At 39.2% G+C, this 12,216-nt stretch overlaps 1 protein-coding gene across 1 annotated transcript in view; it reads left to right on the forward strand.

Annotated features, from left to right (window-relative positions):
• The window catches only part of DOC2B (double C2 domain beta), a 417,881-nt gene extending 410,342 nt beyond the window's left edge, over nt 1–7,539 (forward strand). Inside the window, exons 8-9 of the mRNA XM_018560903.1 lie at nt 6,613–6,709; nt 7,403–7,539. Coding sequence (XP_018416405.1) covers nt 6,613–6,709; nt 7,403–7,539 — 234 coding nt within the window. The remainder of the gene's footprint in view (nt 1–6,612; nt 6,710–7,402) is intronic.
• Nucleotides 7,540–12,216: the final 4,677 nt, after the last annotated feature.

Raw genomic sequence — 12,216 nt, forward strand, 5'->3', positions numbered from 1 at the left:
ACCATTTTGTAGTGTGAGGTTAGCTCCCTGTTGACCATCATTTGACTGCAATGCTTTAAAATCTCATATGTTGCATAGCAACTGTCAACAGAAAACCAATTTATTTTTCAGCATGTTTTAAATAAGGTTTTACAGGTAGTTATATCAAATGAACAGTAATAGATTAAAATGACATAGCATAACCAAGCCAACCATGCATAGAACAGGCCAAACGAGGCTTATAGCCAACATGGCAATACGAGATAATGTTCTATTTTAGTTACCACAATACAATGAGTGGCCAGTTTATTATGACCACCTGACGTTTGTAGGCAACTTAGCTATAATTAGCTATAATTTCCCGCTGAAGTTGCTAGAGGGCCAGACCATTATAAATAGGGAAGCAGGTTGTTTACCACGACAGTAGAAGTGATTATTTCTGAAGATATGGGTAAACAACGCGATTTAACAGCCTTTGAACGTGGGATGATTGTTGGTGCTCAAGCCATGGAGCGAGTATCAGCAAAACAGCAGAATCCGTTAAATGTTCAAGAGCAGCGGTTGTTAAAGTGTTTAAAGACTGGACCGTCAGCAGAAAATCTGGGTCTGAACGTGCGAATTGTGGCCGTCAGTGACTAGTCAATGTTAGGGCAGAACGGAGAGTGGCAAGATTGGTACAAGACAACAGAAGGGCAACAGTGCAGTGTCAGATTCCTCGCATCACCTTTCAACATCTCGTGGAGTCACGAGGCGGCCCAACGAAGTAATCTCGTAGAGTCATCTCGTGACCCAACGAAGTACTGATGGGGGGGGTCATAATAATATGGCCACTCAGTGGGGTTGATTTACTAACCTTATAAACACACCACGAACATGTATACACCTCTGTAGTGTGTTCCCTCCCAGCATGATCTATGGGTGGAATCTAAACACCTTTGTAGTGTGTACACACCCAGCAGGTGTGTTGTGCAAAGCCCTGCATGAATTTGCAAGATGATATTGTGTAAATTAGCTCTACATTGTGTTGCTTGCTTTAATGAATGCATGCAGGAATGTAAATGCATGAGCTAACCATTTTTGTCTAAACTGTGAAGCAGCATTATATATGCATCATGTGCATGATTTTTCCATTTATGGCATTAGTGGAAATATGCTTTTAGAGACTTTTTGGTTGATAAATACGTTTTGCTGTGTAAAAATCACACGCACCTAATGATTTTAAAGTAAAATCATTAAAAAAGATCCCCCAGCATTTCTGAAAAAAAGTTACACAAAAAAAGACAATTTAATGTCTTATGCAATAAAAAATATCCCACATATCTGAGCCTGAACTACATTAGAAATTAGTCCTCAACTAAGGACAAATTTAAAGTAAAATCATTAAAAAAGATCCCCCAGCATTTCTGAAAAAACAAAAAAGCAGCTCTGAATGCAACACTTGCCTCCTATCGAGCACTGCCACCACAGTAATGCTGTGAAAACAGTACTGCAGTGAAAACAGTACCACAGTAGTGCTGTGAAAACACAGGTAAGCATTACAAAAAACATAAAAAGCATAGAATACACACAGTCGGGGTCTTCAGGAGAGGAAGGGGGCTGCTGAGGGGAATCATGTAGCCTGAAGCTGTGCTTTAATTATTTAGCAGCATGAGATTTATCTCTTACTGACATTTCCCTCCTTTGCAACACGTTGTCTTCAGTGCGTTAATAATGAGTCAATAACAACAAATGGTGAGTAGTAAGGAGTTAGAACCTTTCATTGTGGCTGTGACCCTGTTAGGAATATTCACCCTCTCTAATTGTCCTGAGCACCAATGTCCACTGGTATGATAGTGAGAGTGAATCCGAAATTGTGAATTGCCACCTGTATAAATACCGACACAGACAAGCCATTCAGAGGCTAACTTGCAGGAGGCTCCCCAATCAGTCCATCTGGTCCCACCACCTTTAAAAAGGTGTCTCCACCCTACGTACTTGCTCACTATTAGCAATTGTTCGTGTGTGGTGTCAGTTTGGAATAAACTTCCTGACTTTGTCATCCATTTGCCTGCTTGCGTACTGACTTCGGCCTGTTTGACTACTCTCTGCTTCTGATTTGGATTATTACCTCTCTGTGTATTACCTGCCCTTCTTCTGACCCTGCTCTGTCTGTACTGACTTTGCACTATTTACCCAGCTGGTGAATACCCTAGCCTAACTCTTGTGACTGCCCCTTGTGACCCCCTGTCAGCGTACCATCTCTGCTCCTCTGCGGGGAAATCTTCCAATGGGGACACGTGAGTAGACATGTGCACAACAAAAACATTTGGTTCCAGACGAAACAAATGAAAACGAAAAAAATGTTTTAATTCGTTTCGTCAAAGGAAATAAATTGTTATGTTTTTTAAGATTCGGAGGCAATAAGCCTGCGAATCCAAAACCGCACACTGAGACCGCAGAACGAGCAGCAGACATATTGGCCACTGGTGCGTTCTCCGCATGCGCAACGCCATTTTGGAGTAGTTCTTGGTATGCACCAAGATGGCGGTGGCCGCATGTTCGAGTGCCACTATCTTGATGTATACCAAGATCTACTCCAAAATGGCGACGCGTATGCGCAGAACGCGCCGGTGGCCGATCTGGCCACCGCTCGTTCAGCATGTGACGTCACCGTCATGTGACGTCATACACTCCGCCTCCAAGATGGCGACGGGCATATGCAGAACACACCGGCGGCCAATATGGTCGCTGGCGTGTTCTGAAAATGAATTTATTTATGCCCGAATATCGTTTTAGTATATTCGAGCATATATTAAATTTGCTATTTTGAATTGGGACAAACTGCCGAATCAACTGATTTTCGTTGATTTGCAGGTTTGTCCGAATCCGAATGCACATGTCTATAAGAGAGGATTAGAAAGATAACCTCTCACTTCCCGTTAAGTCTACAGAACAGTAAGTGAAAGGAAATCTCCCTAATAGAGATATTGACATCAATAAAAACCTGACAGTGGTTCAGACCCATCACTACTACATCCAAATAATAAAAAAGGTTTTCCCTTTGGTTATACGTTAATTGTTGTTTAAAATTGTATGTGAACTTTAGCCTTAACATTACATAAAGCAGATTTTATGGAGACACCTGATGGGCCATTAGTCATTTCACATGGGCTTGACCACAGTTCTTCATTGTAAAAGGGTTCTTTGGTTAGAATGATATTTGGAACATATTCACCATGTCTTTTTCTTCATTTCACTTCAGCACTAGGGGGTCTATTCACAAAGCTGCCGAAGGATCTGGCCGTAGACAGCCTAGTTTCACAGTTTCATCTTCTTATTGATTGTGATTCAAGTTCAAATCAATTAGCCATTAGTTACCCCCACACAAACAGTTTGTCATTGGTAGGTAATGAACACGCTGCTATCCACCATTTCTCCGCAACTACGATTGCACAGAGAGAAGTGACTAATACAGAAATGATGCATTGATCTTCACTGTTTCCATTATGAAGGACAAAAACTAAAACTGATAACTAGACTAATCATTGAGGCTAATTAAAGCCATTATATTAAATGTACAGAAAATTCACAACGTAATCACTCCATGTACATGTGAAAAGTATTGATGTGTGGTCAAACACTGAGCAAAAAGAATTGCAGAAACGGAAAATAAAGTCATATTTTTTCCCCAGGATACACTGCCATGCTATATGAGGTTTTCTATTATCCCTCTTGTTATCCTGAAATTCTGCCTGCCCTCTAATAGAATGCTTCATAAGTGTGTTCGGTCTGTTCAGTTAAACATTAAACCACCAGTCATTTTGACTAAGTGACCACATTTGATAGATTTAATTAGAGAACACAATGTCCTCTTAGATCAGTCTTTCTCAACCAGGGTGCTGTCTCCTAGACTTGTGCGCTGTCAAAAAATGCGTTCCGTTTCGTTTCGTAATATCCATTATTTCGTATTTCGGAATTCCTATCCGAAACTCAATTCGGATTCGTACGAAATACGTATTTTTGTTAGTTTCGGCACATTTTCGTAACTTTACGAACATTCGTTATGATGAAGTTAAAAAGCAAAAATACCTTTGTTAATATTGGAGTCGATGTGGTAGTTGTTTTTTTATCCGAAATACGAATTCCGTTAACGGATTCCGTATACGAATTTCGTATTTCGTACTTTTAAAAAACTACCATCAACTCCAATATAAATGTACTTTGCTTTTTAACTTCAATATATAACGAATGTTCGTAATGGAACGAAAATACGTCAACGGAATTTCGTATTTCCTGCCTGTATTTGTGATGCAACTCTCAGCAGCAGAAGAGAACCTCTGATTTGTCAACCACAACGAAATACTAATTCCGTTAACGGATTCCGTATACGAATTTCGTATTTCGTACTTTTAAAAAACTACCATCAACTCCAATATAAATGTACTTTGCTTTTTAACTTCAATATATAACGAATGTTCGTAATGGAACGAAAATACGTCAACTGAATTTCGTATTTCCTGCCTGTGTATTGTAATGTAACCCTCAGCAGCAGTGGATCCGTATTTCGGATTAAAAAAAAAACTTGTCATGTTGTTCAACCTCATTTACAGGGGTAATATTAGTTCCCGTTTCAAAGAAATTCGGATCCGAAATTCGTTAACGGAATTTCGTATTTCGGATATAATTTCGGAAACTGCCATTCGGATTTCGTATGCTTACGAATCTACGAATTTCAGGAAAATTCGTACGAATTTCGATTCGTAACGAAACGAATCGCACATGTCTATTGTCTCCCGCATTGAGGGAGCTGAGCTGAGGCTCCCGATTTGATAGTAGAACTCTGCTATAAAAGGCAGAGGACTCTGATGTGAAAGATGGGGGACTCTGATGTGAAGGAAAGCTTCTTATGTGAGAGGGGGAACTTTGATGTGAAAGGAGAGATTCTGATATGCAAGGGGGCTCCTAATGTGAAGAAGGAACCCCTTTTTGTGTTTTTGCATGAGGTCTCCCCTTTAGAATCCATGCCAAACCCCTATTTCTGCTAAAGGTCGGGTATGGATTTTGGAAGGGCTACACAACACTTTTTACATTTAAGTTTTTTACATTTTAGACTGGGGTGTCTCAAAATTTTTCATACTTTTAAAGATTGCCATGACTGAAAAAATTTTGAGAAACACTCCCTTAGATCAAAAGCAAAGATTTCCTACCTGCTAGCCTGCAAAAAAAGAAAAAAAATACACTGTTTAACCTATAGGGTTGCACAACCTTTGATAAATATGTGGAAGTGTTGTCCTAACTCTAATCTATGAGAACCTCCATCTTGGAGCATATACAGTGGGGCAAAAAGTATTTAGTCAGCCATTCCAGAGGAGATCTGCATGGAGGAATGGACCAACATACCAGCAACAGTGTATGGCAACCTTGTGAAGACGTACAGGACACGTTTGACCTCTGTCATTGCCAACAAAGGATATATAACAAAGTATTGAGATGACCTTTTGATATTGACCAAATACTTATTTTCCACCATAATTTGTTCCAAATCAGCCAATGTGATTTGTCTGGATTTGTTTTCTCATTTTGTCTCTCATAGTTGAGGTCTACCTATGATGCCAATTACAGGCCTCTCTCATCTTTTTAAGTGGAAGAACTTGCACAATTGGTGGCTGACTAAATACTTTTTTGCCCAACTGTATAGCAAAGGATGAATTGGGTGCAGGTTTGCCTACACTGCCTTCGATGACAGTCAGAGCACTATCCCTGTTCACTTCCATATTTCTCAGCCATTGTATAGCCTTGATATAGCCAAGCATCAGTATAACAAATAACGAACAGGTGTCTGATTATACCATTTTTTTCTGTACTGTATTGGAATAAAACGAAATCACCCAAAGGGCAATACAGATTACTGTTTGGTCACATCTAAAGTCATCAACCTCCGAATCTACCCAGGGTATTTTGGAATCTTGTATTCAAACAGCGCAAACCCCCTAGCATAGAAATCCCATAGTAGGAGCCCTCCAATAATTAGATATTCAAAGAATCTTCATACTTTTTATACCTCTGCTATTAACAGATGCACACTCTGCATGCTTAGGCAACTCCTAATGTTATTTAAGATTAGATATTGGGCTTAGGTAAAAGAGGATGGGTGCTGAGGGAGTACTGCAGATAATGTGATGACTGTGACAGCCAACTGTGTGACTTGGCAAAGGTTGGCTGGCTGCAGTAATTAAGGAAATGTCAAAAAGCTTCGCTTCTGAGTAGTCTGACTGTGTGCCATGGAGACTTGCCTGGGAGTTAGCATGAAGTGCAGATTACTAATTGAACACCGACATATTACAGGTGTTACATACAGTAGCTGCGAACAGTACTTTATGCATGTCACGTGAATGAGAAAACCTCATAAAAGAATCAGCATTCTATCTGAGAGCAGCAGAGCGCCAACAGATCTAGCAAATACGTCTAGTTAATGTGTGACCCTGGAAATACAGAGAATTCAGCAATGTACCGTATGTGAATCTCTCTTTTTTTTTTTAATCAAACGTAGGAGCACCATGATAATGATGTCCTTTGTAAATGATGACTAACTTCAATTTTATTTGCTGTTCAGTTTTTTGTTCCAGTTTTTGCTAATGTAATTTATCTTTGCAGGAATTTTGTTATGAAATAAAACACAGTGACCTTGCAAAAAAGACTTTAGAAGTCACAGTCTGGGATTATGATATTGGAAAATCAAATGACTTTATAGGTAAGTCCTATTGTGTGTGACCTCAAAGAAAACAAGCTGTCATATTGTTTGTTTTGCAGCTAATTCGAGATCTGCAGTACAGCAGTGAACATGCTAAAATGTTATTGCTTATTTTAATGTGCTATTTACAGTATTAAAGGGTGAGTTGGCTTAGATAGCTGGATTTGGTTTCCAGCAGACGTAGCAGAATTTGGGGTGGGTTCAGACTAGTTAATTTCCACAAAGTTTGCTTTACTACACTGTACTAAAATTGTCTTTTCTATATTAGAGTGGAAGTCAAGGCAATTTTTTAATCTATAGTAATTCCTGACTCTCTTCAACGATACTCATTATTACATTAATTGTTCTTGGCCAGTGTTGGTACCACAATAAAATGGCAGACACTTCCATTAGCACCAGAATTTGCATTGGTGGTGATCAGCACCGTTGCTGATCAGTTCTTCCTTGTGTCATAACTACAGAGTGTTTTACAGAGCAGATTTTCTTCTAGTCCCATGTCACTACTTCACATGTTAGTAACCTGAACCTATGCAGTGATCCCTCTACATTACCACAATAAATGCTAATCACTTACAAAGGTGGAAATGGACTCTAACTTTTGTTTTAAGTACTTATTTTTATCTTCAACCATGTACAACTTTAAGTCAATACCAGCATCATGAAAACATAAATAACATTTATTTCTGTATATAGGTGGAGTTGTATTGGGAATCAATGCAAAAGGAGAACGTCTTAAACACTGGTTTGACTGCCTGAAAAACAAAGACAAGAAAATTGAACGCTGGCACACGTTAACAAATGAGCTACCAGGAGCTGTTCTCAGTGACTGACCTGAGTGTGCCTCTCTGTGTTGTGAAAGCACAGCTGGAAAGGAACAAGACACAAGCTATGCCTTTTCCCTTGCCACAGTTTACCATAACCATACCCAAGAGGAAAGATGACTAGGGATGAGACGGTTACTTCAATCTGTCAGTTAAGCTGCAGTAGTGCCAATCAGGGTAACATAGAAGGTTACTTGTCATTGAAAATTCACCCACTAAAGGTATGAGGTTAGGACATGGCATTTTGTTAGGAAGGTTATATATACAGATGATTTTCCTCTCGCTGTGGTCTTCAATACATTTTATTACCCAAGAAGTACAATTTTGCTATCAAGTTGGGTTCATGATTGTAACAGAAAATATTTTTGTAATAAGTTAAAGACAGTCAGGAAACAAACTTTTTCAAGAGAAAAGTGAAATAATCTACCAGCTTGATGTCTGAAAGAAAAATAAATCCATTCTAGAGAAATGTTACCCCGATTGGCATTAATATTTTGAATAATACCATAGCAATCTTTATTTTGTATGCAGATACCACCAGTGGCGTTTTTGTAAGTTTTAACACTGGTCGTTCATTATTACAATGAAGAAATTTATATAAGTTTTGTGTTTACAAAGCATTTATATCATTTACAGTGGTCACAGTGTACTAAAATCTTTCTTTTCTATGTCGTGGTACTTCTTGCGCCATTTTGTGCTAGCAAACATGACTTTGCCAGGCAATTCATTTACAATGGGCATAGTTATGCTGTACTTATATGGATAGGTGGCCTCTTCAAATGGTTTTCGAACAGTTTTATGATAAATAGGTTGACTGAAAAGTTCCCCAAAAACAAGAACAATGTGTGAAAAGCTCTGCAAAAACAAGAACAATGTGTGAAAAGTTCCCCAAAAACAAGAACAAGGTGTCAAACCCCAGATTCCATATTATGGTGAAGAGGGACCAATGACTTAGATATGCAGCTTTGTAGCCCAGAAATAACTATACACTATAGACCATACTCTATAATATAAAATGGAACCCACTGCTTTGCAATGCACCACTCAATCTTCAAGCTAATAGCCTTTTTTGTACCAGGTATCATTAATGAATGTACCAGTTGTGTGATAGAATAGACGAGAGGACAGATGCAAGGTCTATTTGTGAAAACACTAGTTTTTTTTATTTTATACGTTCATGAAAACTTTATTGAAACTTTTGAAAAATGCTTAAAAAGTCAAGACTTACAAAACAAGTGCACACCATATTGCACAATCTTGAATTTCAAAAACTACGAGGGTATATGTACTTTTCATAACACAGATCAGGGGAGTGTTTTTTTTTTTAAGATGGAGATGCCTAATACAGATTTAAAGGAGAAACCCAGGAATATGTATTTATATCTAAACTGCTCCCTGAAAAAAATCCTATTGCAACTTCAGAGAAGGAACAACCCTTTACTGTTTATGGGTTCCACGTATGTCTAACAGCCTCTGATATGAGGAATAGTTTAACAAAAATACAGCACATCTTTGCGGATCTTCTTCCTACTCTGCTTGTCACTGCAGGCAGTTCTAAGTCATACAAAAATAGATAAAACCTGGCATCCTTTGCTTCCATTGAAATATGAAATACTGCCTTAGCAACTATATGGTGTTGCGCTTATAGCAACTACAGAATCTGCAGCCCCAGATCATATACTTGCTATATGCTGGGATGCTGGAATTCATACAATGATTTTATTCTTCCTAGGGAGAAGCCATGACTCATATGCCTATAACTAATTATCTGATTGTCAGGTATGCACAGGAAGCTCATTTTCATGCTAAGGCAGATCTCAGAAGGTATAAAAAATTTTTTACCGCAACCTATTTTCATATTTATTGCATGGACAAGCAAATTTATATTGCATTTTAGTCTGAATCTGGACTGATATATCATACTGAATTACTGACTAATATTAAATACAGTATTAGCTAAAAATAATTTAAACTTTAGGGTTTTTTTCTACTCATGTAGCGTTGAGGCTATTTGAGAATTTACACTTCCAAGTAGAAGCATATGTATAATAATTAAGAACCTTAAAAAACAACTTTAAATAATGACTTTATCTATAATTAAACCCTAGATGTTTCCTTATGATGATGAAGAACAGGTGGATACAGATATAACAGAGATCTATTGAAGTACAAGATGCTAAGAGAGGAGCAAAGGTACTATAGAGAATTGCACTCCAGAATCAACTACCATTTCATTTTGTTGTCAAATAAAAGTAATTGCCAAGCTTCTGGGGAAAATAATGTTGGACTCAGTATTCCAATATCTCTGGAATGCATCAAACAAGGATTTCTCATGATTGCAGCGGAAGCACGTTAACCCGTTTGTGAAAATCAATTCTTTCCTAGCCTTTGCAGAATGCCAAATGTCATGGGGCCTTAAATTGGCCTATGCTCAAATGTGAACTTCAAACTATGTGAACACATTGCTGGGATGGATACACAGAGGCTCCATACAGTGCTGATCACTTGACCAAAGGCCCACATGAACTTTGCTGAAGGAAAAGATAAGCCAATCCAAAATGTAATTTCATCAAGACTGTAAATAAAGCTTTTAAGAAAACCGGTGGCCTGACTATGGACATTCTATAATTACAAATTCTAAACATGCAGTAAATAATCTTTAGAACAAACCATTACTGACCTATCTAGCAGACACTAAGCAAATTATCCCCGAAGTAGCCAGCAAGGACACTGAAGTTATTCAAATCATCTCTTTTGGCAGCACAGTTCTTCCTGCTCTGTGAGCACATGCTCTGTGTTTATATTAGTGATTAGAGGGCTAGAGGCCTGCCAAGTCACTGCTTGGAGGATTGAGAACTTCAATGCTCCTGTTGTAAATGTTGAGGATGAATTGTCTGACAGTGCCTGTGGTTACAAAGGTCAGTGAGGATTTGTTTTAAACTTAATTTAATGTTTGTATGTCAATTTTTAAAATTACATAACTTGGCCACAGTTACGCTTTAAAGGAGAACTATGGGGTTAGGGCTTTTCCCCATAGTTCTCCGAAGGGTAACGGGAGGACACAAACTAGCGTCCTCCTGTCACCCTAAGCTCAGTATACCGCGAGCTGCAGCTCGCAGTATACTGAGACGCCGCAGCTGAAACAGATCTTGACAATTATGTCTGGATCCGCCCAGCTGCGTGAGTGACAGCTGGCTCTGCCTATCTAGAGGCAGAGCCAGCTGTACCCGCCCCCTCCCCCATCTGTTCCGCCAGTCAGAGCTGGAGGATCGGAGCGGGGAGGGGGGAATCCAGTCCCTCCCCTGTCACGGCTCTCTGACGTGACAGGAACGAGAAGTGAGCGAGCGCCGGACTTCGTGCGCTCACTTCCCGATCTACTGAGCCGACCTGTGACAGCTTCTTTGTCACAGGTCGGCTAGAACTATGAGGATGAGTGAAAAGCACCCACCTCATAGTTCTCCTTTAAGTCTACATTTGGCTATAGGTCTATTTTATATGCTATTTTCCAACGCCCAGCAATGTATTGTAGACTCTTTAAATTGTTAGAGTATCCTTTTAGCATTAGTACACACACAGTTTAGCAGAGGAAAGCAATCAAAGTGGCAAATGGCCTCTGTCCACTTACGGCATACTAGCACAAGTGACCATTTATGCCAATATCCTGCCCCTCCTAGTCCTTCAAAAGGTATTAGTGACCATGATGAAAACAGAAGAGTTTCCTTTTTTGGAATGGTCAGTTTAAGCCATGAGATACACTGATAAAGTTATTTCTTCCCAGAATCACTGTATTTGAGTCTCCATGAATTACTACACATAGGCAGGGGAAAGCCAGGAAAGGGTTGCTGAGAAGCCCCAGTCCCAGTAAGCTTGGCAACAGTGCAGCCCAAAACCAGTGAAACTGTGGGGCAGTTTATATTAAGTGCCAGCAAAGTCAAAGATGCTGTACAACAACATTTACTGCCCACACATGGGAATTCTATAAATCTCCAGTATCGCATTACATTCACACTCCACTCTAAAACCACACAATGTCAAACCAATTGGGAAGGAGAGTGCTGTGGACCCTCCTGGGTATCTGCTGATTGTTTAGCTCACTGCCAAAAGATATGTCTGTGTATACCAGCATTATATTGAAGGTGCAACAGTTCCAAGGGAGAGGCAGACAAATATATTTATCTGACTGATGGGTCATATGGCCATAATTACACATTTGAATCAAGATATTCCCTGGTTGATGTAAAAGCATGATTATCTTTAAAGGAGATATGTGAATTTTACTGGAACTCCAGACAAGAGCTGAATTCATGATTGAAATTCATATATGTTTACTGTTTTACCCGCAAACGTATTTTTGTCCAGACTTTCTCATGACAGACACACCTCTGCCAGTCAGTAGGATCCATGTACTAGAGGTGATGGTGCTGATTCACCATGTGCAATGATGAGACCAGAAGATGTGAGATGACATAGGACAACAGGAACTACATGTGTCCTACATGGTTCACCTGCCTGGTCGTATAGAGTGGAAAATGTATAAAAATCACAAGATTGGCTGTACAGCAATACAAACTATTTCATCGGTAAATCAGTAAATATGTATATATTTCAACTGTATGTTTAGCTGTGTGCCTGAGGTTTCACTTTAAAACATTAAAATGACCACCTCACATATTTATATATACCTCA

Source organism: Nanorana parkeri, unplaced genomic scaffold (assembly GCF_000935625.1).
Source record: "Nanorana parkeri isolate BGI_ZX_2015 unplaced genomic scaffold, ASM93562v1 scaffold486, whole genome shotgun sequence".
Lineage (NCBI taxonomy): Eukaryota > Metazoa > Chordata > Amphibia > Anura > Dicroglossidae > Nanorana > Nanorana parkeri.